This window comes from Trichosurus vulpecula, chromosome 2 (genome assembly GCF_011100635.1).
Source record: "Trichosurus vulpecula isolate mTriVul1 chromosome 2, mTriVul1.pri, whole genome shotgun sequence".
In the NCBI taxonomy this organism is placed as follows: domain Eukaryota; kingdom Metazoa; phylum Chordata; class Mammalia; order Diprotodontia; family Phalangeridae; genus Trichosurus; species Trichosurus vulpecula.
Window position 1 is genome coordinate 301251484 of NC_050574.1, and position 26939 is coordinate 301278422.

The 26939-nt window shown below is 41.3% G+C and overlaps 1 protein-coding gene across 1 annotated transcript in view; it reads right to left on the bottom strand.

The window, feature by feature from the left end:
• The window catches only part of SCTR (secretin receptor), an 86153-nt gene extending 59945 nt beyond the window's left edge, over window positions 1-26208 (bottom strand). The window contains exons 1-2 of the mRNA XM_036746288.1: window positions 25938-26208; window positions 12073-12193 (exon numbers count right to left, since the gene is read on the bottom strand). Of these exons, the coding sequence (XP_036602183.1) occupies window positions 12073-12193; window positions 25938-25988 (172 nt within the window). The 5' untranslated portion in view covers window positions 25989-26208. The remainder of the gene's footprint in view (window positions 1-12072; window positions 12194-25937) is intronic.
• Between the last annotated feature and the right edge of the window lie 731 nt (window positions 26209-26939).

Consider the following 26939-nt stretch of genomic DNA (forward strand, 5'->3'; position numbering starts at 1 on the left):
ACTGGTGAATCTATGACTCTGCTCTAAAAAGATTTCCAGCCAGATTTCCCTCCTTTAATTACTTCCTCTTCCTAGACTAGGGGTTCTTAACCTTCTTTATTTCACAAACCTCTTTGTTAGTCTACTGAAGCAATACACCCCTTCTGAGAATACTATTTTTAAGTTCGTAAAAGAAAATACACAGGATGACAAAGAAAACCAATTATGTTGACATATAGGCAGCAAATCCCCATTTGGCAGCTAGGTGGTAGTGGGTAGAGTGCCAGACCTGGAGTCAGGAAGACTCATCTTCCTGAGTTCAAATCTGGGGCCTCAGACACTTACTAGTGGTGTGACCGTGGGCAAGTCCCTTAACCTGCTTTGCCCCAGTGTCTTCATCTGTAAAATGAACTGGAGAAAGAAATGGCAAACCACTCCAGTATCTTTGCCAAGAAAACCCGAAATGGGATCACAAAGAATCGGACACAACTGAACAACAAGAGGTAGCAGATACCTTATAACATATTAATAATTACATAATATATTCATATTATATATAAATATTTACATATGACACTATTATATACAACTATTTTACATTTATATTAATATATACATTTTTATATGTGTATATTATTAATTTTTTTTAACTTCACAGACTGCAGGTAGAAACCCCCACACTGGTGACAGATCTTGACCTGCCTCTGATGGGGGGTGCAGGGCAGAGAAGAAAAGGAATTTAATTAAGCAGGTAACAACAGGCCTTGTAGGCGGAGCTTTGCCAGAGACAGGTGTGTTTGGGGATAGGAAGGAGTTTTCCTCTAGACCTTTGTTGTTGTTGTTCAGTGGTTTCAGTAGAGTCTGACTCTTCATGATCCTATTTGGGATTTTCTTGGCAAAGACACTGGAGTGGTTGCCCATTTCCTTCTCCAGACTATTTTATAAATGAGGAAACTGAGGCAAACAGGGTGAAGTGACTTGCCCAGGGTCACACAGCTAATAAGTATCTGCAGCTGTGTTTGAATTCAGGTCTTCCTGACTCCAAGCCCAGCACTCCAGTCACTGTGCCGTCTTCAATTGGATGGAGAAAACACAGTTCTTATCCTCATGGAGCTCCTAGTTTAATGGCAGATAATCAATCACTGCCTGGGAGAGAGCTCCTTGTCAGATAGTGGTAAAAACAACAAAGGCAGGAGTATTGTCCCCAGAAGTTCACACGAAAGTGTTAACAAAGTTTACTTCTAGGGGAAAAGGCTGGGTTTGGGAGACATTTCTCTTTTTATCTCATCAGCACAGTTGATCTCTTGGAAGGCACAGAACACTCGGCTATGAGAGGACAAGATACCAGACGACGGAGTTTCCAGGAAATAGGGGAAGTAAATAAGGAGGACGGAGAGAGCGTCCAGGTAGCAGGATTCCCAGTTGCATCCTGCTAGGTTTGAGTGGCCAAGCCTAGAGCAATGAGAGTGTGGAGCAAGCATTGTAGGAAATGGTGTGGAAGCAGACTTGAGATGGATGGGGTCTTCTTATTCATCAATCTTCTTGACCTTTTGGTTGCTTCTGAGACTATTAACCCCCTCCTGGATACTCTTTCTTTGGTTTTGGTGACACTGCTCTCTCCTGACTATCCTCCTACCTATCTGATAAATCCTTCTCAGTCTCCTTTGACAGATCATCATCCATGTCCCTCCCCACAGTCATGGACTCTGTCATGGGCCATCTTCTCTTTCTATATATACCAGATGAGCAGCTCCCATAAATTCAACTGTCAGATGATTCCCAGATTCCCTAATCAGATGATTCCCAAATCTACATATTCAGTCCCTATTTCTATGCTAAACTCCAGTCCTACAGGACATATCCACTTGGATGTCCCATTGGTATCTCAAGCTCAACGTGTTAAGAGAAATGATTATTTTTCTTTTATATTAATAACCAATTACTAATTGAGATTAAGGTTTTCCCTTTCTCTTTTCTCATGCAGAAACAAGCTCCTATTCAGCTAGTCTCTGAAAGGCATTGCCCAGATCCTTGAGGTGCATGCTTTTTGATCTTGGGTGGGACCCCATCTAACCAGAAAACTTTACAAACAGAATCCAGTCTAAGTGAAATCTTGCCCTTAGGAAATAAGCCCTTGTCCTTGCAGTCTTCCATTAGAATTTAGGGTGACCCAGATTATGAAGAGGAAAATCAGCTAGTGTGGTTTGGGTAAATACGGATTTTGTCCAGATTTCTGGATGTGGCTGAGTCTCATGATTGGGTCACTTCCCATCAGAAGGAGCCGAAGACTTTTTGACCACCTCCTCATTAATACGTCCACCCCTTCATTGATTGTTAACCAATCGGAGTTGATTTCCACTGTCAGGAACACTCCCCTTTTCAAATCTATTTAAGCATTCAATATTCTGGATGGGGGGGGGCATGGGGAGGGTCTTTGGTTTATGAGAAAAAGCCAAATGACCATCATTTTATTATCTGCTAGCCACAGCTAATAAAACTAATTATGAAATACTCAGAAACTATGTCTCTCAAACTTTTCTTACATCACAATGTTCAAAACAAAACCATTATTTTCCCCTTAGCCCTTCTTCTCCTACCTAATTCAGTTGGTGGTCCCTTTCCTAATTCTGTTGGTGGTACCACCATCCTTCCAGTTACTTACAGTCACAATTCTCCTACACACACACACACACACACACACACACACACACACAGGTCCCATCCAATCATTTGCCAAGTCTTGTTGATTTTAACCTCCAGGACATCTCTCAAATCTGTCCCTTCTCTGCATACATACAGGGGCTGCTCTAGTTCAGGCCCTCATCGTTTCTTGCCTGAACTAATGAAGCAGCCTCTTTGTTGGTCTCCCTCTCTGTCTCTTTGTCTCTGTCTCCATCTGTCTGTCTCCGTCTCTGTCTCTCTCTCCATTCTGTCCTATTTGCAGTCCATATTCCACTCAGCTACTAAAACGATGTTCCTAAATCACAGGTCTGATAATACCGTTTCCCTGCTCAGGAAAGTCTGGCAGTTTGATTTTGTTTTTAGGATAAAATATAAATTCCTGCTTGGCATTTAAAACTCTTCACAATCTAGCACCTATCTCCCTTCCCACATTTCATGCACGTTATTCTCCTTCACATAGTCTAGGGTCTAGTCAAAATGACCCAGGAGCAAAATGACTCAATAAGCATTCATTAAGCGCCTATTTTGTGCTAGGCATTTTACAAATATTATCTCATTTGATCAACATAACAACTCTGGTAGATAGGGACTGTTATTATCTCCATTTTACAGTTGAGGAAACTGAGGCAGGCAGACTTACCCAAGGTCACACAACTAATAAGTGTCTGAAGCTGAATTTGAATTCAAGTCTTCCTGACTCCGAGCCCAGTACTCTATCCATTGTACCACCTAGTTCCCTCTAAAAATCTCCTCGTTGTTTCCTCTATAAGACATCTTGTCTCCACGCTTTTGCATAGGTGTCCCCCATGCCTGGAATGCATTCCCTCCTCATCTCTGCTCCTTAGAATCCCTAGCTTTCTTCCAGGTTCGGCTCAGATACCACATCCTTCATGAAACCGTTCCTGATCCCCTCAGTTGAGTACTAGTTTTAGGGTCAAAGCCCTGAATTCACATCCTGATTCCTAAACTTCCTGACTGTGTGATCTTAGTCAACCTCTTTGGGCCTCACTGATCTCATCAATAAAATAACTCAATAAAATAAAAAGGATGGGGTAGTTGACCTCCAAAATCCCTTCCACCTCTAAATCTATGAGCCCATGATTCTTTCTTGAGATCAGTGGGCACTGCCTCAGACACACTGAGGCCTGGGAAAGACCTTAATTTAGAAAGGCCATCCATCGCATCTGGTCATCATCAGTTGCCTTGACCTATCTATGTCTTGCCCCTGAACTTCGATGATTCTGGAGGAGGGAGTGAGGCTGATGACTTTTCAAAGCTCTGCCTCACTTAAATCCAATTCAAAGGCAAGTTAAGACATCACCCTTCTGAGGTCATCGGTCCTCCTCCAGAGCAACAATTAGTATATGCTTTGTATTTACTCATCTATGCACATTTTATGCCACATTCTTATGCCCCACCCCTCTACCTCCAATAGAATATGACCTTCTTGAGGGCAGAGAATGTTTTTCAGTTTTTATTGTGAGGATCAGATGAAATAACACAGGAGAATCATTTGGCAAGCCTTAAGGCTCTATATAAGTGCCATTTATTATTATTAGTAGTATTAGTCATCTTTTCATCCCAAGCTCTAGCCATACTAGGTGCTTTGTAATTGCTAATTAGATTGAATCGAATCAAACTTGTTGAATGTGAGGAGTAATGAAAGGAAGGAGAAGGGCCATAGAGTGTCCTATTATCCAATTTGGCCCTAAATTCAACTTCCGTCTTCTTTGTTATTTTATAAAATGAAATCAAGGATCACTGGGTGCAAGACCTGGAATATTTGTGGAGAAATATATCAAGCCTAAGTGACATCTGGAGCAGGAAAGGGTGAAGCATGAGCCGTCCTGGAAGGTTACACCAACATGATAAATCACCCTCTGCCCTAATCTCTACCAGGGTGCGCAGTGCCTGCCTTATCTTCCCATGGACACCCAGAGGGAAAGGTTCCAGTTTGCTTTATCTTCCCCCACCCCACACCTTGCTTATCAGCCATCCAGCTCTTTGTAAGCATTAACTCTTTTCTCCCCTGCTTGGGGGGAATAGTGAGCTTCCTGCCAGGCCACCAAAAACAAAAACTCTACAGCAACATTCCCTGTCCTTCCACTCTTGAGGAAGGAGTGCTGCTCCCCACCCCCCACCTCAAGGGTGTTGTTGCAGCTAGCAAGGCTCTCCCACAACTCACAGAGGGACCCAGGCTTCAGGACCTAGAGTGAGAAGATTCAGGGTTGAATCCTGGCTCTCTTACTTAGAACCTGTGTGACCTTGAACAAGCCTCAACCTCTTGGGCCTCAGTCTTCTCATCTATAAAAGGGATTGTACTAGATGGCCCCTAAGGCCCTGGAGAGCTCTAAATCTATGATCTTCGGATCCTTCCTTTGCTTCATGGCAACCTGTTTACTTGCCTCGTTTGCCACAAATCAGACACCCTCACCTGACCTGGCAGGTCTTATACCCAGGAGCCACCCTGGCCACAAAAGGCAGATTCTCTGGGTGGGGCTACTTTGGCTCATCCTCCCTCTCCTGGGAAAAGACAATCTAGGATAGGTCCTGCCCAGCAAGGTCCATCAGCCTTACCCATAAGGGCTAACACGATGCTGAAGACAAAGGTTCAAGTACAGGCTCAGCTATTTATCAGTAACCTAACCTAGGTCAAGTCACTTATTCTCACTGAGGGTCAGTTTTCTTCCCTCAACAGTAATGGGGACATTAGAGGCAGGGGAGTGTTTGGGGGAGGTCTGTTTTAAAGATATTGAGTGTAAGATGTCTATTAAACATCCAGTTAGGGATATCTGAAAGGCAGTTGGAGATACAAAACTGTAGGTCAGCAGAGAGGTTAGGACAGAATAAATGGATCTAAGAATCATTAGCAGACAGATGGTAATTAAATCCACAGGAGCTGATGAGATCACCAAGTGAGGTATTGTAAAGGAAGAAGAGAAGACGGCCTAGGACAGACCCCATGAGAAATCTATAGTTAGAGGGCATGACCTAGATCCAGAGAAGGAGACTGGGGAGTGTACAGATAGATAGGAGGAGAAGCAGGAAGAGAGTGGTGTTCCAAAAACCTAGAGAGAAGCCACTATCAAGGAAAAGAGGGTGATCCACAGTGTCAAAGGCTGCAGGCAGGTCAAGAAGAATGAGGACTGAGAAAAGACCATTGGATTTGGCAATTAGGATATCTTTGGTAATTTTGGAGAATGCAGTTTCCATGGAATGATGATAGAAGCAGGATTTTAGGGGGTTAAGAAAGTGAGAGGAGATGAAGTAAGTGATGGCAACCGTTGTAGTCTGCTTCTCAAGTCATTCAGCCACAAAAAGAGGAAGCGATAAAGAGGTATTGAGGGTGGAAGGATCAAGTTAAGTTTTTTTTTTTTGAGGATGTGGGAGATATGGGCATGTTTGTAGGTAGTAGGGAGGGAGTCAGTAGACAACAAGAAATTGAAGTGATAGAGTGGAGATGATAGAAAGAAGGCTGATCTGTTATTGGAGACAGGATAGAATGGGATAGTTTGTACAGGCAAAGATAAGGAGTAAGGTCACCTCTTCGTATGAGTCAGAGATGAAGGGAGATAGTGGCAGAAGGTATTTGAGTGATATGAGGTGAGGAGGAGGGAAAAAGAGGGAACTCACAGCAAATTGCCTAGTTGTTTTTTTCCTTCTAAAATATGGGGCGAGTATATCAACTGAAAAGATAGGGGTGGGGGAGCTAGGGGAGGCTTGAGAAGAGATGAAAAGGTTCGAAAGAGCTGCAATAAAAGCACAATAAAGAAAAGATTCCCAATTTTGCCAGTTTCTAGCTGTATCTCTGAGAGAGTCCTGCCCTTCCACAGCAAAAACAACTCCAGATTAGAGGGAAGGGAAGACATTCTCTTCCAAAAAGAAATCCAAAGGCAGGTAGTTTGCCTGTCCTACCTCTGCCAATTCCCCATTCCTCTAGAACCTGCTCTTCCTCCTCACTATGATCTCAAGTCTCTTGATCATCCCATATTTTCCCAGCCCATCTGTCATCCCTTTTCTGGCTTTGTTTTCTTCCCTACCAAAACTTGAATTAATGAGCAGCTACTTTAGCATCTCTGGAATTCTTTCCTTTTTCTTCCTTAGGCTTTCTGTCCTGTGAATCCCTAAGCCTAGATAACCTCTACCATCTTACTCTGTGCAGAAGGCTCTCATCCTCCCACTTTTTTAAAAAGATGAAGGCCATCTGATATGAGCTCCCTTAACTCCATTTTTCCACACTTTGAACCCTATAAATGTCTTTTCCCATTCTCTCCTCTTTCTCAAGGTCTCAGAGGGATAAGGCTGGCCCTCTTTCTTGCCAAAACTAACTTATTCATCTCTGCCTTTGATCCTATCCCTTCCTGTCTTCTCCTTGTTCCATTCATCATTCCTTTCTCTTCCTGCGTGTTTGATTTTTCCCTCTTCTAGTTTCTTCCACTTTACCTACAAAGGTATTCCATCCTTTAAAAAAAGTTTCCCTTTGACTTTTTTACCTCCTCAAGGGTATCATCCAATATTTTTCTTCCCTTTCATTGCCAACATTCTTTAAAAAAAAAAGTATTCTAGAGTCACTGCATCAACTTTCTCACCATGGACTCCTTCATCATCCTCTTTGGACTTTCTGATGTATTGGACGCTGTTGACCAGTCTTTTCTGTTTAAAGCTCCTCTCTTTCATTCTTGTGACGTTTGACTTTGCTGATTCTTCTCTTACTCTTCTGACTGTCCTGCTCCAGTCTCCTTTACTGACTCTCCCCTTCCTCACACACATAAGCGGGGATGTCTCCCAAGGTTTTGTTCTTTGGCTTCTTTTTCCTCTCTTTGCTCTTTATACTAGCTCCCTTATTGATCTTCCCAGTATGATGACCCTCTATATTGATGACTCCCAAATCTGCATCTGTAACCCTGTCAGCCAAACTGAACCACAGTCTCGCATTTTCACTCGCCTGCTAGATATCTCCACCTGGATTCTCTCTCTCCATATCTATCTGTCTATCTATCTATCTATCTATCTATCTATCTATCTATCTATCTATCTCTACCTATCTATATCTATCTATCTATCTATTTATCTATCTATATAGATATAGATAGAGAAAGAGACAGATATATATAGACATATGTGTGTATATATATGTATGTATATGTGTATGTATATATGTATGTATACACATATATACACATATGTGTGTTTGTATAGACCCACACATATATACATGTGTAAATATATATGGAAAAAATTTAAAATACCTATCTCTAGGGTGGGGGAAAGGAAGAAAAAAAAGAAGAAAACAAATTTACATAATAACTTTATTATATATTTAAAAGGAATAGCAAGTTGCACATAATACATTTGCAGTTTCATGTGGAATCATCTTTTTTTATTCTACTATGTTAGGGAAATGCTTGTTTTATTTCATAAATTAAAAATAAAATAAATAAAATTAAAAAAATATATATGGAAATTATGTATATATAATTCTAAATTATAAAACTAGAATAATTACTTTTCCCCCAAGAAATTTACTCCCTCCTGACTTCCATATTTTCATTCATGATACTATCATTTTCCCAGTAACCCCTACTGCAAGTACCTTCAAAAAATCCTTCTTTTCTTCACTTTCTCTGTCCAATAATTTACTAATTTCTACCTATTTCTACCATTGTACCATCTCCTCTCTACTCCCTTGTCAATCACTCACCCATTATTTCTCATTTTAATTTTCCAAAAATACAAGCCTGACCGTATTATACTTTCCCTTCCTCCCCCATTCAATAAATTCCAGTGGCTCCCTATTACTCTTCAGAAGCAAATATAAAATTCTCTATTTGGCACTAAAAGGTCTTCATAACCATACCCCTTCCTACCTTTCCAGTCTTAAATTTTACTTGTCTCCACCCATTCTTCGCTCCAGTGACACTGGTCTCTTTGCTTTTCCTCTAATAGAATGCTCCATTGCCCAAGCCCAACTCTAGGCTTTTTTGTTGGCTGTCCTCCATGCCTGGAAAGCTTTCCATCCTCATTTTTCTTCAAGTCCCATTTAAACACCCACCTTCTTCAAGAAGCCTTTCTTGGTCCCCCATAATACTCATGCTTTTTTCTGAGATTACCTCCAATTTACTCTGTATATATCTCTTCCATTAAACTGTGAGCTCTGGGGCAGCTAGGTGGCACAGTGAGTAGAGCACCAGTCATGGAGTCAGGAGGACCCCCGAGTTCAGATCCAACCTCAGACACTTGACACTCTTACTAGCTGTGTGACCTTGGGCAAGTCACTTAACCCCAATTGGCCCTGCATTCCCCCCTCCAAAAAAAAAAAGGAAAAAAAAACTGTGAGCTCCTTCAGTGCAGAAATTTTCTTTCTTTTTTGCCTCTCTTTGTATCCTCAGAACTTAGTACAATTCTTGGCACATAGTAGGTACCTAATAAATGCTAGTTGACTGCCTGATTTGGATTAGTATCTTAGCTTCCTGATTGGCCTCCCTGATTCCATTCTACCTCTTCCCATTCCATCCAGCATACAAATACTGGAGTCATCTTCCATTGCACATATTATCAAAAACCTTCGATGGCTCCCCATTGCCTACCATGACATTAGCCTGACATTGAAGGGTCTCCATAGTCTGTCTCCAACTTACCTGTCCTTCATCTCATTCTATGGCCCTTTACAGACTTTACTTTCTTGTCAAAGAGTATTATTTTTCCATTCCCCCTTCCCATCCTGTCTTCTCCTGACTCTATACCTCTATTTTTGCTAATCCCCTAATGCCTGGGGCCAACTAATCTCTACAACTAACCTTTAACCTTTAACTTGTTTCAACAAAATCCTCCCCTTCTTTCAAAGCCCAGCTCCAATGTTGTATATCACTCTGTTTGGACTTCTTCAGTGTGCTGATTGTACTCCAATTTGTGTTTGTATGTTTTTGTACGCTTCTCATCTCCCCTGTTAGGTGCAAGCTAACACTGTTGGGCTTGGGATCAGGAGAGGCATGGGTTCAAATCCTATCTCCATCCCTTAGCAACACTTAGCATGTGACCAGAAACAAATGTCTTAACTTCCTTCAGCCTTAGTTCCCTCATCTGTAAAATAGGGATAAGAGTCCCTATATTGTACCTTCTTCACAAGGCTATTGGGGAGGCACAAGTGAGTTAATGTGTGCGATCTCTAATAGTAATAACAATAATAATTATAATTATATTACTATAAATAGCTAGCTTTTATATAGTGCTTTAAGGTTTGCAAAGTGCTTTACATGTGTTATCTCATATTACAACAGCTTTGGGAGGTAGATGCTATTCCTATTCCCATTTTACAGATGGGGAAACTGAACCTGAGCAAGTTTAAGTGAGTTGCCCACCATGAAACAGCTAGTGAGGGTCTGAGGTGGGCTTGCCTTACTTCAAGTACAGTACTCTATCCACGGGGCCACCCAGCTGCTTTTTAGGATATCAGTGTTAGCTACTATAAGATTCTGGAAGGTAGGAACTACATGGTCTTCTATTTTTGTGTTCCCAGCACCTAGGACAGTGCATCACTATGCACACAAAAGGCGTCTGCTGACTTGAACTGGGTTGAATTATGACATCCTGCACCGAAGGGGGTAGAAGAAATGAGGGGGCTTGCTGTGTGTGCTCTGGGACAGTTATAAATTGCCCAGCATAGCCAGCCAAGTAATTATTAGGGTGACCCTGAGAAGTTCACACACACACACACACACACACACACACACACACACACAAAACAAACGAGAAAGGCCTTGGGCAAAACTAAACAACCTGGAATAGGAGAGGAGTTAATCTTTTATACGTGATAAGTGTGCCTGGGCTCAGTGACAGCTCCACAATTAGGACTTCCTGTGACTTTTCTGGAGTTCAAACATTAACCGGCCACCCTCAATCCTTCCCAATAGCATCCCTCATTCCCTCATCTCCCCTCTCCAAATGGCCTAGTTCTGAGCAGTTTAGTAATTTATTCTGCACCTACAGAAGGAAACTCAAGCTGCCAACTGCTTTGGGTGACGGTGGACACTCACCTCAGACAGTGCTCTCTTGCCATGTCACATCTGAAGAGCAAGAAAAACAACTGAATTTTTATCTTTGTCTCTGTCCCCTCAGGTTTTTTTTTTCTGGGAAGGTCTGGGACTCAGGTTTCATAAAATTGGAAATCTTTTAAGGATGTGGCAACTGAGTCTGGTAGTGAGCAGAATAGGGCTAGAATGGCAGTCATTGCATACCTTCTTCCTGCCCGGTGAGAGGATGTACCCTTCCCCAAACTCACATGCCAGATCTTCCAAATTAATACTAACCAACACTTTTAAAGTGCTTTAAAATTTCCAAAGCACTTTATATACATTAACTCATTTGAGCTTTGTGACATCTTTATAAAGTAGGGACAGATATTCTTGGCTTCATTTTACAGATGAGAAAAATGATACTCAAAGTGATGAAGTGGCTTACCCATTGTCACTCAGCTAGTAAGTATCAAAGGCAGGATTATCCTTGAATTATCGGTAGACTTCAATATATCACTGTTAGTAGAAGTAATAACAGTAGCTGACATTTGTGATATTTATTAAGTACCCACTACATACTAGGCTCTGTGAAAGGTTCTAGGGAGGCAAAGACAAATAAGAAAGTACCTGGACTAGAAGAGCTTACATTTTGTAAGGGAAACAACCTATTCATAAATAAATAAATAATAAGTATAAAGTAACAGGGGTGGGAGACACTAGCAGTTTCAAGTTTATAAGGTACCTTACATAGATTCTATTTGAGCCTCACAACAACACTCTGAGGTAATTATTCCTCCCACTTTACAGATGAAGAAACTGATGGTCAGAGAAATTAAATGGCTTGCCCACGATCACACAACTAGTATCAGAAGTGAGATTTGAATCTGGAACTTCCTGACTATGAGTCTAGAACTCTATCCAATTCTCCATACCACCTCTGTCCCCCATGACTATCCAAGCTGACTCTTTCTCTATCAATATATTTCACATACATTTTAGTGGGGGAAGACATTAAGACCTTTTATTTTTAGACCTGGTTCTTTTTATATGTAGCCTCAGAGAAAAGCATCTCTGTCCAGACTCTGACTAGAATGGCAATGGTGTGTGACAGGGAAGTAAGTATGGTAGGTGGAAGCTCTATCGCCTTTCTCTTTTTTCTTTTGTGAAATCATCAACTTAATGGGAATACTTTCACAGAAACTGTATTGTGAGAAAAACCGAGGCTGCTTCTACATAGGCTATCTGAACAGAGTATTTGGCATATGTTATTCAATGCAACCTTTAAGGCGACAAGGTAAATTACTTGATCAGAAGGATCTCCTTTTGGGTAAACTATCTGCATGGAGCCAATGAATTAGCTAAATGCAAAAGAATAATGTGACAATGGTTTGCCCTGTACCTGATATGGGCTGCTCATTTTCAGAGTTGTTCCTCTCTTCTTTTTTCAGTTCCTCAAGGCATTGGTCTTTGGCCCTCCACAGCTCTCGGAGCACATCACAGACAGGAGCGGGAGCACCAACCTGTAATTTCCAAAGCCAAATACACTGATCACTACCTTTATATCACACAAACAGTTTACTATTCCCCATTATGTAGTCAACGACCCTGGGAAGGATTCCATTATCCAAATTGAGGTTTGTAAAACAGGTATTATTAAGGGCTTAGTATGTGCCTTAGTATGGGGGCAGCTAGAGGGCAGTCAATAGAGTACCAGGCCTGGAGTCAGGAAGACCTGAATTCAAATCTGGCCTCAGACACTTACTAGTTGTGTGACCCTGGGCAAGTCACTTTGCCTTAGTTTCCTCATAAAATAAGCTAGAGAAGGAAATGGCAAACCATTACAGCATCTTTGCTAAGAAAACCCCAAATGGAATCACAAAGAGTTGGGATATGACAGAACAACAAAAGCAAAAATGTGTCAGCCCCTGTGGTAAGCACACCAAGGATACAAAGAAAGACAAAAAATAACCCCTGCCCTCAAGGAGCTTAGAGTCTAATGGGAGAGACAACATGGAAATACGTACAAATAAGACATCCTAGATATAGGATAAATTGAAGACAATGAATAGAGGGAAGGCATTAACATGAGCAGGGATCAAGAAAGGCTACTTGAAGAAGGTGGGATTTTAGGTGGGACATGAAGGAAGCCAGTGAAAATGCTCAGGAATTAGAAGATGGAATGTCTTGTGCAATAAACAGCATGGAGTCCATTGTCATGGGATGGCAGAGTGCCCAGAGGAAAATAAGGTGTAAGAAGACCTGTCCAGAGAAAATCTTATTTTTAAGTGGGTCGGTGGCACCTACTCCAATTAAGTACTTGTTTGGTCGCCATCTCTACAGACACTCAATACTAACTTTTAGCACTTAGTCTTTTCCATTTCAGTTTTGTTGATATCTCAACTTCCTTTGTTTACTCTGTATGCACACAAGCTCTAGGGAACTTAAACACTTAACCACTTCCCCTGTTCCAGGACAATCTGAGAGAAAATTGGATATATCCTACCTAGATTAAGCTTTGGGAGGGAGTTCTGCAAGAGACTGGGAATGGGGGGGCAGGGAAGAGGGGAAGGGTATTTGTATATGTATTTGAACCTAGGGCTTTTTGACTCTTAGTCTTAATTCTCCACATTCCCCATCTCCCAAGACCATCCACGCTGACTTTTTCTCTATCGGTGTATTTCTCATATGCCCCTAAGGGGTAGGCTCTAGAATAACATTAATGCTTCTTCTTTAGGCCTGATTCTTTTTTATATGTAGTTTCAGGGAAAAGAATTCCTGCCCAGCCTTTGGTTACCATGGTGGTAGTGGTAGGAGTGGTTGTGAGGGAGTAGGCCATGTGATAGGTGAGAGATCTATTACCTTCATCGAGTGTCAATATCTTGGTATGTGATTGTAATAGAATACTACTGTGCTATAAGAAATGATATAGGGGATGGTTTCAGAAAAGCCTGGCAAGATTTATATGAACTGATGCAAAATGAAGTGAGCAGAACCAGGGAAACATTGTACACATTAATAGCAGTCAATACTGTATGATAATCAAGTGTGAGTGACTTTGCTTTCTCAGCAATACAATCATTCAAGACCATCCCAAAGGACTTATGATGAAAGAACTGACATAGTCTGAATGCAGATCAAAGCATCCCTTTAAAAATTTTTTTAGTTTTTTTGGGGGGTTGTGTTTTCTTTTGCAACATGGCTAATATGAAATGCTTTGCTTTACTTTACATGTATAATTGATATCAAATTGCTTGGCTTCTCTTCAGTATTTCTTCAGTATTTTTCTTCAGTATTTTTTTGGGTCTCCTTTAGCATGTCATTGACTTGTTTTTCATGGTTTTCTCACATCATTCTCATTTCTCTTCCCAGTTTTTGTTCTACTTCTCTAATTTGCTTTTCCAAATCCTTTTTGAACTCTTCTATGGCCTGAGACCAGTTCATGTTTTTCTTGGAGGCTTTTGATGTAGGATCTTTGACTTTGTTGACTTCTTCTGGCTGTATGTTTTAATCTTCTTTGTCACCAAAGAAAGATTCCAAAGTCTGAGTTTTCACTGCCTGGCCATGTTCCCAGCCAACTACTTGACCCTTGAGTTTTTCATCAGGGTATTACTGCTTGTAGAGTAGAGAGTACTTTGTTCCAAGCTTGAGGGGATGAGCTGTTGTTTTCAGAGCTATTTCTATACAGCAAGTTCTGCCACACCAGTGTGCCTTCTCCCCCAAGAACCATCAACCAGGATTGTGGCCCAGATCCAGGCAGGGCAAAGCAGGCTTTGCACTCCTGCTCTAATCCCCTGCTTAATTCCTCCCACCAGGTGGGCCTGGGGCTGGAAGCAACTGCAGCTGTAGTTCTGTAGCTGCACCACCCCCGCTGCCCCAGGGATAGTGGCTGAACCAAGAACTCCTTTTACTCTACCCCCTGCAGCTTTTCCAACTAACCTTCTGTTGTCTTTGGTGTTTGTGGGTTGAGAAGTCTGGTAAATGCCACAGCTCAATGATTCAGGGCGCTAGGGCCTGTTCCACCCAGGTCTTGGTCCAGGCGCAGCCCACGCTGGGCTCTGCTCCCCTCCGCTCCCAGCTCTGTGCGTGATAGAGCTTACCCTGAGACCATCCAGGCTGTCCTGGGCTGGAACCCTGCTTCCCTCTGCTATTTCATGGGTTCTGAAGTTCTAAAATTTGTTCAGAGCCATTTTTTATCGGTGTTTGGAGGGTCCTGGGGGAGAACCCTAGGCAAGTCCCTGCTTTCCAGCTGCTATCTTGGCTTTGCTCCCCAAATTGCTTGCCTTCTCAAGGAGGGAGGAGAGAGAGAGAGAGAATTTGGAACTCGAAATTTTAAAAAATGAATGTTAAAATTTCTAAATATGTAATTGGGAAATATTTAATAAAATAAAATATATTAAAAACAAAAAAAATAGTCAAAAATATGCTTCAGTATGCACTCAGAGGCTTCTTCTGGAGGTGGATAGCATTTTCTCATCATGAGTCCATTCATCATGAGTCTTACATCATTTTATTGATCAAAGTAGCTAAGTCTTACAGCGAATTTTTGTTACAATATTGGTCTTACTGGTGAAGGCCCTTTATAGACCTTGAATGGTCCTCAGCACTACTGCTTTTGAGAGCCCTTCTCCTTCTGTTGATTCTACCTCTTCTTCACCTTCTCCCTTAAGCCTTCTCTGCCTACACATACCACACTGATCTTTTTCTTCTCTGTACTCCCCATAGTACCTACTGTCTGCAGCGTCATCTCTGCATTCAATAATGTATCATCTTGCATTGTAATACATCATAGTTTTGCCTCCTCAACAAAATTTTATATTCCTTCTGGGCAGGAACTTTGTCTTTACCTTCTTTTTGGCTTTCATGGTACTTAGTACCATGTTCAGAATATAGCCAAATGCAATACTTCTTGAGTTGATGAAAATCCAGGTAAAATCCTTTAGTAGATGTGGGCAATATGCTATCACGATCTCTATTTGAGAATTCAGTTTAGTGCCAACCTAAACAGAGCTTGGTATGTTTTAACAATTGATTCATTTTCACTTACAGTTGTTCTTCATCTATGACTGAACATGAGTGTTTAAGAAATATTTTGGGAGTTTTGTCTAGATGATCAGATAACTCTAAATTCCTTCTAGCTCTAAATCTATGACTGGCTAACTTTTACATGCCTTTCCTTAGAAGTTGCTCTTATTACACACTACCCCCAGATAATTTCCTCCATCTACACTAATAACAGCTGGCTTTTATATAGCACTTTCTGTTTAAGAGCACTTTACATACATTATCTCATTTGAACCTCACAGCAATCCATTGAGTATTAGAGGAGTTGTTATTCCGATTTTACATGAGCAAATGAGGCTCAAATGGAGTTACTTTCCAAAGGTAACCCAACTACTAAGTATCACAGGCAGAATTCACACTCAGATCTCTTCTGATTCTAAGCAAAGCATTTTTGAAAAATTCATTATATTAATTCTCAATGAACTGATCTACTCAGGAAGGTATTGCTGTTTTTCTTTTCTGTTCTTTTTTTTGGAGGGGGAGAGCAGGGCAATTGAGGTTAAGTGACTTGCCCAAGGTAACACAGCCAGTAACAGTGTCAAGTGTCTGAGGTCAGATTTGAACTCAGGTCCTCCTGACTCCAGAGCCAGTGCTCTACTCACTGCGCCACCTAGCTGCCCCTTTCTTTTCTTTTTTTGAGTGAATTTTATCTCCTTTATCACTGAGATTTAAATTCATTAATTATTTCGAAAAGGAAGTTTCTTTAAAGTTGAAGGATTAGGAAGGAGATGGTTGAAGTCTGAAAAATCATGAAAAGTAGTGAACCAGATTTGATTTACCAGATCTTAAAATACTAAAATGTTGGGGCTTCCCTTGACATTTAAAACATGGTGGTTTTATGACAAATTAAAAGATAATACTAATTTGTACAACATAAAATGAATTTGTAGAACTTGTTCTATAAAGTTTTAGTAGTTAAAAAGGTAAAAAAGATTCTAGAACTTAGCCAAATACACAAACACTGAAACAATTTAGTGAAAGTAGAGATGTTTGAAATATGCCCTTATTAACTTCTCATATTTAATTATTAAGTAAGTTAACAATTAGTGACGGAATGAAGAGAATAAAATATTTCCTAGTATGCCTTGTGAGACAAGAACTTGGACTAGATGGGCTGTAGGTATGACCTCGAAGAGTAATTTGATGTTCTTATGGTCTTGGTCACAGCCAGCCTTTTGTTTGTCATGTAATCATCAGACTGATGGGATCTAATCATTATGGGTTTTTCCGTGGGTTATGTGCTTCTCCAGGTGAGCTTGAGTGAAGGTCAGTGGAACATAATCTTAAACTGTTAAAGTATGGTAACAAGCATTTAAATTAGGTGATAGGGAGGGGAAGGGGAAGAGAAAATGGTTCTGATCCAGAACACTTGATTTGTTGTTTTTTTTTTTTTTTTTTGGCAGGGTCATCTGTGAGATGACAATAGGAAATGAACCATCCACTGGGGCAGAGAATGGAATTTTGATTATCTTGTCCTTGGAGGCTCTATCCCTGTGGAAATGCCAATAAATGATATTAGAAACTAGGAATTTTCTAGAGCAGTGATTGTTTTAAATATGGGTAATTTTGGTACCTTTGTTTGGTTTGGTAAAAATGACCCTTCCTCTCTCCCCTCCCTGGTAATATTATTTGTCATATTTATTTCTTCTAATTAAGCCACTTAGTGTTTCCTTGCTACAAATGACCTTGATTTAAGTGGTAGAGGCACACTCTACACTAATCTGGATGAAAATTTCCATCCCATCTCTTTCCTTCTCCTCAAAACTTAACAGATTAGTTCCACATTAACTTCAGTGGCCAAAAGATGTATTCATCAATGCATCATCTGGTGGCCAGTCTTCTGCTAATGAGCGTCTAGAAACTTAACCCTGTTGGTCCCAGGATGACAGACATACAACTGTCCCCAACCTTGTACTAGAAACTGTCTTGATGGGGCCCGCCAAACCTTGAATTCTAATGGTAAAATCTGTGAGAAGCCAAGGTAACCTCCATCCAATGATTAGGTATGAGAGCAGGTCTTCAGATATTTAAAATAAATTTGGATGGGGAAAAGGCGTAGAGGAATTTTTTTTTTTGCACAACCCATGAAATAACTAGAGCTTTTCTATGATTTCACATAGACTAAAATCAAACCCTTAGGCAGCTTGAGGGCATAGTGAACAGAGTACTGGCCTTAGAGTCAGAAAGACCTGTATTCAATTCCTGACTCAGACAAAATTTGTAAGACCTTGGGCAAGTCATGTGATCTCACCCCGACTCAGTTTTCCTACCTTTCGGGATTGTTGTGGACATTAACTGAGAAAGTGCTTTAAAAACCTTAAAGTACTATGTAAATGATAGCTATTATTATTGTTATGATTGTTAATTATCATAGACAATTGGTTGTTTGAAAAGGCATGCTGTTGTTAAACTGTAAAAAGAGGGATAAAATGAAAATCCACAAAGCCCCCTCAGAACACAAAGGCAGTAGAGTTTTCAAAGGCAAGAAAAATTAAAGATAAATTGATATATTGATTGATAGACAGGCATATATATAGGGACCAAATCCATGATTTCAGGGAGCTTGAATTGATAATTAATTTATGAAATGGGGGCAGGCATGCCTGGTTCTTTGGATACTTGCCAGCAAAGCCCATGACGGCAGTGGGAAATGGGGCTGCAATTGCACTTTAATAAGTTACAGAGGGTACAGAGACAAGTGGCAAAAGGGGGACAAAGGAAGGTGGCACAGGTGGCATGGGGATAAGGAGGGGGAGAGGGAGAGGCAGAGACTCTCACTCATGTAACCCTAGATTGGAGTTGAGACAACTAGTGTAGCATGGACCTGATGGACATAGAAGAATGCTCAGAGGTGGGAGCTTGATTTTTACAGGGTCTTTTGGGAGAATAAACTAACTCCTATCTGTGCCACCTTGCGGTTAGTTCATTAACATATCCAAATCATTTCAAAATTGTCAATAAAACTTTCAAGTTAACATGCTCACAACACCTCAAAATTACCTATACCATTTGGTGATCTGCTGGTCGTCACTGTGAAGGTCTGGAATTTGTCTGGGATTTACATAAGACAGAGCCGGAAGGCCCTGCCAGCCATGCCTCGATGGCTTCTGCTAATTTAGTACACATATTACTGGGATGTGAATTTTGGTAAATTTATGATACAATTGGTAAATTATGCTCCTTTGATCTTTGGGACAATTAGTATGTGACTTCCAGGTTGCCCTGTGTGATCTGACTTCCTTCAATCACCCTTTTATACTAGCTACTTATAAACTTACTTACTGTACTGGCTAGAAGGGCAGCGGTGGTCAGGGGGACCAGAACAAGATACAATTTTAACACAGGGCCCCCAGATGAAATTTTCTCAGTCAATGTGCATTGGCACTTTCACTGGAATGCCTTGAAATCATAGGTTCCTAGCAGAATCTAACGTGTTGATGTGTTAATAAACATATATATATATATGTATATATACATACACATATTTTTAATATATATAATCATGTGGTTTTTCTAAGTCAATATGGGGCCCACAAGGATCCTTATGTATGGTCTGGTGGCCCCTATTTCTATTTGAGTTTGACATCACTAATTTAGAGCACTGAGAGGCCAAGGGACTTGCCCAGGGTCACACTTGTGGTTGTTCAATCATTCAGCCATGTCCCACTCTGGGTGATCCCATGAACTTGTCCAGGAGATTTTTCTTTTGGCAAAGATACTAGAGTGGTTTGCAATTTCCTTTTTCGGTGTATCCCCATTTTACAGATGAGGAGCTGAGGTAAATAAGGGTTAAGTAATTTGCTCAAGTTCACACAGCTAATAAGTGTCTGAGGCTACATTTGAACTCAGATCTTTCTGACTCCAAGCCTAGTGCTCTTTCTACTGCACCACCCAGCTGCCCCAGCCACAGTTACACAGATGATATGTATCCGAGGTAGAGTCGGAATCCATGTTTTGCTGTCCGGTTTGAGCTCTAGGTCTAGAGGTAGGAAGGTATAACTTCAAACCTGACCTCAGACACTTATTATATGATCCTGGGTAAGTCATTTTACCCCTGTCAGCCTCATTTTCCTCATCTGTAAAATTAGGATGATCATAGTACCTTCCTCGCAGGGTTGCTGTGAGGATGAAATGAGATGATAATTGTAGCCAGGTTGTTTTTACACCATGTTACCACTCTCCCTTTCTCTAAAGGTCCTCTGTGGGCTGACCTTGAAGAAGTGTATATATACTCTGAGGTTAGCATTTTGCTTGGGGGTTCACTCATTGGAAGAGTGTTCATATGATTTGGCCAGATGAGACTCTGGGTAGCCATTAAGGAGCCTTCCAGCTTTGAAAACCCAGATGTTGGTACTTCTCTCTCTCTGGTAACTATCTGTGTATTGCTACAGACAGAGAGTTAGAAACCCTTTCAGCTGATTTGTGTTATTTGCTCTGTTTATATAATTTCTGCTTGTAATTTCTGTTTGTGTTTTCTCTGAAGTTCAGGGTGCTGACTTTTTCCCCTGAACTAAGGAAATTTTATATATATATATATATATATATATGCATATATATATATATATAGATAGATAGATAGATAGATGTTTAATTAAAGTGAGATTGTAAACCCCTTAAAGTTGCCTTTCCTTAGAAAAGCAGATCAAAGAACCTGTGCTAGCAGCCTTCCTATGTGCTGGTGTTATTGGCCTTGTACAGCCACAGCAGCAGCATTGGTGTTACGATATGCAACCTGTCAACTGCTTCTGTGGCCATGGCCACAGTTACTCAACACCCTGAAAAGAAAGTTTTTTGCTTTGGCAGTATCAAGTGGTTCAACGTATTTTTTTAAAAAACCACCCTGATATGATTTTATCAGTGGAAATTACATTAGGAAAGATGCATTACCATCTGCTTTGCTGCTGCACCCTAAAAACCATGGGATCTTTCCATTTGACTTGCAAATCAAACATTATGTTGTTCCCCACCAGCACCACCACCATTAGAATATGAGCTACTTATGAGCAGAGACTGTCTTCATATTCTATTTTAATTACCATCACTTTTTGTACTTAGTAAAAACTAAACAGTTGCTTATTCATTCATTGATGCCAGGCATTTTTTAAAAACTTAATGAATCAAAGCATCTTATGTACACCTGCAAACAGGAAGGGAATGTATTATGCGGAAGAGAGCTCGGGATATCGACTAGATCCAGATTTTTTCCATGGTGTCTAGGCATCTGGCTTTAAAACATAAGCAGTTACTTGGACAAGGACATGAACTTAAAGGTTACATCAGTGTCACTTAGAGTAGGCAGATTCTAACAGCTGGACAATATCTTCCAGGGCACAGGAATATATACTTTGTGGGAAAAGGGGGGTGGGGTGGGGAAGAGCAAGAGTACTGAAATACATGCTTGCTTCAAGAAGTAGGAAAAAGACAATTTAAAAATAAAAATAGCTAAGCTGGTTTCTTTAATATCTGCTTCACAGGGTTGTTGTGAGGCAAACGTGCTGGAAAGCTTACAACAATTAAATTATCATGAGCTATTTTGTTATTTGTTCCCCAAACAGCAAACACTAAAGTCTTTCGTGTTCTCCCAAAATCACATTATCGATATTACAGTAGGATCCTGTAAAAACACAGGATTGTTATTACAAAGACATGTCACATATCAAATGAATGCATACAAGATAAGCCCACCAAAACCCAATTTGAAGCAGGTGCTAGGCCTATGATGGAAGAAGGAAACAGGGAGAGAAGGAAGGAAAGGAGGGAGAGAGGAAGGAAGAGATGAAAGAAAGAAAAAAGGAGGAAGGGAGAAAAGAAGGGAGGGAGGGAGGAAGGAAGAAGAGGACAGGAGGAGGGGGAGAGAGAAGATGAGAGGAAGGAAAGAAGAAAAAGGGAAAGGGAGGAAGGAGAAAAGGAAGAGAGGGAAGAAGGAAAGGAGGAAACATGGGAAGAAGGGAAGAAGGAAGGGAAAAAAGAAAAAAGGAGGGGAAGAAGGGAGGGAGGAAGGAATGTAGAAAGGAAGGGAGGGAAGAAGAGAGGTAGAGAAGGAGGAAGAGAAGAAGGAAGGAAAGAAGGAAGGAAGGGAGGAAGAAAGGAAGGGAGTGAGGGAGGAAGGGAAGAAGGAAGGATGCACATTTATTATGTGCAAAACTCTGGGCACACAAACAGAAAAGCAGAGCTAGTCCTTGCTCTCCAGAGACTCTATTGTAATAGGAGAGGTAACACATATAGAAGGTTTCAAATCATATAGAAAGGCTTCGTGGTCCTTGGGATGCAGCAGTAAAGCATCTGGTGATGCATCTTTTTTAGTATCATTTCCATTAATAAAGCCATGTTGGGTTTCTGACATTGAGTCATTTGACAATTCTAAGAATTTTGATTGGAGAGAACTTTGTTTTCCATATCTTTAGTAGTGGTGGTAGCCGGGGAGTCTCTGGCTGCTACATCTGGTGGAAGTAGCTAGATCCAGTTGCTACAAAGGTTCTTTCCCTGGTTGACAAATGCAGGGAATAGACTAGAAGCAAGGCCAGGGATCTTATAGGGGAGAGTGGGGCAGGGAAGCTGCTGCTGTTCCCAAGGTTCTTGGACTTAACCACCCATTGGCAGCAATTAGTCTTTATATCAGTGTTTATAAGTGGTTTTCCTGTATTAATTACTTCTATGTGTTTCTTCATAACTTGATAAGCACTGGCTATTCCCACTCCCACCCCTAAAAAAACCCCAAACAACTCTTATTATCTTTTTTACCAGATGAACAGTAGCAGCTTGGAAATAACAAAATTATAGAATTTTAGAATTGGATAGGACCTTAACAGTCCTCTAGTCCAATACCTACCCAAACCAAATATGGAGGACATTTTAAGCTATTCTCATCCTGGATAGCTACATTACATTCTTACTTCATTTTGCCCTTCCCTTCTTCCTTGGGAAGTGAATTACTATAACTGTCTCTTCTGAAAAACAGATATCGAGTTTGACCAAGGAAACTTTGACTCTGGTGCCCTGTTGGAAAGGATTTTCAGCCCTGGTTTGTTGTTGGGGGTGGAGGGAAGTGAGCAATGACTCCACGTGGATCCCCAATTCTCAAAGTATTCTAAAAATTCTCCTTATTTGAATTCACTTTGGTTTAAAAAAAACCATATTCCCCCATTTTGTTTTGTTCCATCATTTCAGACTCTTTGTGACCCCATTTTGGGGATTTTGGGGCAGGGATGCTGGAGTGGTTTGCCATTTCCTTCTCCAGCTCATCATGAACAGACTGAGGCAAGCACAGATAAGTGACTTGCCCAGGGTCAGCTTGTAAATGTCTGAGGCTGGATTTGAACTCATGAAGATGAGTCTTCCTGATTCCAAGCCCAGTGCTGTATCTACTATGCCACCTAGCTGCCCTATTCCCCCACAGAGGAAAGAAAAAAAAGTAAGGAAATAGTAGGATATAGGAACTCCCTAAACCACTGTACAATGGCAAAGGCTAAGAAATTTTCTGGGGCAGCTAAGTGGTTCAGACAATAGAGAGCCCTGGAGTCAGAAGACCTGAGTTCAAATCCAGTCTCAGACACATACTAGCTGTGCCACCCTGGGCAAGTCATTTAACCCTGTTTGCCTCAGGTTCCTCATCTGTAAAATGATCTGGAGAAGGAAATGACAAACTACTCCAGTACCTTTGCTAAGTAAACCCCAAATGGGGTCACAGAGACTCTGAAACAACTCAACAGCAAACAACAAAGGAATTTTCCATTCAGTTCAGCCATTCTTTATTAAGTATGATCTCTATGCTAGGCAATGTGGGAAATAAGTATAAAGCACTTTCCCTGCAGTGTCAGAAACCCAGTTGGGGAAATAATTTAATACACATGAAAGCGTTAAATCACAATAAAACAATAAATTTCCCCCACAGGATTCGATAAGCTGCTATAATAAAATATGTGGCGTAGTGGAATAAGCACTGGACTGGGAGTGGAAGATCTGGGTGCTAATCCCGGCTAGAAGGATGCTTGGGGATAATTTGATGTAAGCACTCTCATTTTATAGACATGAAAATAGAAGTCCAAAGGAATTAAATAGTATTTGGGCATTTGCCCAAGATCACAATTAGTGGCTGAGCACTTCAGCTTCCTGGGTCTCAGTTTTTTCATATACAAAATGTTGGTAGGTGGGTGTTTAGATGATTTTGAATGTCCTTTCCAGCTCTGATTTCCTATAAAGAAAAAGGCATCATCTTATAATTTGGTCTGGAGGTTATTCCTGACATAATGCAGAAAATTTGTTTTTCTACTCTGAGATAAAACTAAAATTGTGCCTCAGTCTCATATCTTATTCATCTCCTCTGTATTGAAAGAAAAGGTTTGATTGTTGTTCCTTTTTATTGATACAATCCCCCATGTGCTTTCAATAACATCTCTCATAACATACAATTGCCCAAAACATTCTCAAAGAGGAATCGTAATAGAGAATACAGACCTACACCTTAATAATTTAATGTTTGTTAAAAAGGAAGGGTGCCCACTTTCTAAATTATTACTCATGTCATCTGATGTTTGTTTGTGTGTGTGTGTGTTTTTAATTTAGCTGAGCTTTGTTTCTGTTTAAAATGGCCTTTGTTTATCTAGCAGTAGTGTCTGGATCTAGTTCTGCTTTCTTCAGTGTTATCACTTCAGATGTTTTCCCTTATTTCTTTGAATTTTTCACATTCATAAATCCCTCTAATCCTGAATTTCTAAACCTGATTGCTTAGAGATAACTAACTGCTCTCCAATGATAGGAAGCCTGCTACAAAAAGTCAAGAAGGAGATGTGGAAGCACAAGATTAAAGATGCTTCCTTACCAAATGTCACACTAATTTGGACAAAGCATTGTTCAGTTTTAATTTCCAAATTGGGTTTTGCTGTTTTGAATCACTCCGAATCATCCATGGTAGCATTTTGTCATTGGTGGTTGTTTTGTGGTTGTTGTTGTTTGCTTGTTTATTTGTGCTTCTGAGTGTGTGTGTGTGTGTGTGTGTGTGTGTGTAGAAATGTTGTGGTGACCTCCTTCCATTTTCATTGAAGGGTGGGGATGAGAGACAGTGTGCATTTGGCGGTAAGCTTAATCAAGGCTGCAGGTGAACTGAAAACATTAACCAGGACAGCTTTGCATGACTAACTTCTGCAAGAATGTCACAGACACGCCAGCTTAAAAAAAACAAACCAAAGCTTTCCTGGCATAGAAATTGACATTGAAGTTATTGATTGAGTTGGTCCTGTGGGGGTTCTCTCATACTCATCCATAGACTAGGCAAGGTCATAATTTACAGCAAGAGGACTATCAGTGAAACACCAAGAAAAACTTTCCTGGGTGTCAGGGTTCTAAGCTACTAAGACATGGATTCTTCTACTTTAGGGACTTTTCTGAATAGAAAGCAATCTTCGTCCTGGAAATGATTTGGATTTCAGCACTATCCAGAGTGAGCAGGGACAGGTCTCCAAGCTGGGAGCCAGTGAATGGAGAACTATTGGTTAGCCTTCATTGGCATTGATCAATCACTTTGGCTGGCAAAATCCACACGGGAAAGCAGGCAAACTCATCTCTGAAAAAAGAAACAAACATCCATCCACTGTACCCGGGCTTTTTCGTCCTTCCTGGCTGCTTCTTGGACCAGATTTGTGGAGGCTGAATGTTGCCCTGAACGTTCATCAGGGTGCAAGTCGGTCTGACAGAAGGATTTAGTGAAAATGAGGGGAGGAAGAGAGAAGCAAAGAGGAGGGGAGAGAGAGAAAAAGAGAAACAGGAAAAAGGGAGAGATAACAATAGAAGGAAGGGAATTAGGAAGGAGGGGGTAAAGCAGAGGAAGAAGGAAAGAGATGGGGAGAAAGAAAGGACAAAGGGAAGAAAAAAGGGAGAAATGGAGGTGGAGGGAGTAAATAGGGACATGACATGGAACGTAGTCTTGTAGCCTTCTGTCAAATAGCACTAGATTCAAACCACTAAGCTCTAGAAAGCTTTGTTTTTTTTCCATTCAAATTCAAAACTACTCTGAGTGCGAAAGTTTCCCAAATCAGTTTCCCAGCTTTACCAGCCGGGTGCTTCCCGTCCAGTCCTCAGTGCCGAAATTTGCCTAATAGAAGTTTGGGTCGATTAACGACGTAGTCTCCACAGGCCCTATGTTAAGGTGTGTGTCTGGGAGTGGTGAGGGAGGGTGTCATCTTTGAGAAAAGAGATGAAGATACTCACGGTCAGCGCAGTCCACGAGAAGAGAATCACCCACAGGCTGCAGGTCTGCATGGTGGTGACCACAGACTTTCACACACATCCAGTCTCATCCCCGGGAGGAGGTCACCGACAGCTGTTACCTGACCCCCCAGCTGTTCACATGAGTTCACTTTCCCCACCTTGTTCTCCGGCTGAGAGAGGTCAACTCCGTGCTAGGCGGCATGCCTGGGCTACCAGCTGCGCCTGTCTCAGCCCCAGGAGGCTCCCAGCTACAGCGCTGGGACTCTGGGACTCTGCGGATACGCCGTTCAGTTACTCCTGGCCCATTGATGAGGAACGCCGCCAAGAGACGTCAGAGGCCAGTCACCGCAGCGAGCTCAACCTATCAACAAGTAATGACTGCCGAGAGCCTAGGAGGGTGGGAGCGCCGGGGGCCAAGTGATGGGGCCCTTTCCTGCGGGACAATCAATCTCCCTGGGGAATGGAGCTGTCGGAGGCACAGGCTGTCCCAGCCTATATCCTTCCAAGTCTCGAAGGAGATACAGTGCGTAAGATTTAGAGCCAGAAGAAATCTTGGAGCTCAATCTAGTGTGAAACTTTTCATTGTACAGGAGAGGAAACTGAGACACGCGGAAGCGAAGTGACTTCACAGAGGTAATAAGTAACAGAGCTGGGATTTGAACCTAGTCCTTTTTTTTTTCCCATTACAGCGTATGTGGCCTCTTATGAAGACCCTCCTTTCTCCTTTTCGTTTTCCCCAGTTGGATGCCCCCCAAAACTACTGATATCTGAAAAGGGAGTCTGGAGAACTGGGCAGCCACTTCCAGCTATATCTCTGTCCCTCCTCTTGTTATTTTTAGGCAAATCAGCTCATTGTCTGCACCTCAGTTTCCATCCGTTGTCACTCATAGGGATAACTACTCCTTACCTACCTCTTAGGGTAAGGAGAGAAAAAGAAAAAAGCAGAGAGAAGAGGAAAAAAGAAGAAAAAGAAGAGACAGCGGAGGAAGAGGGACAGGGACA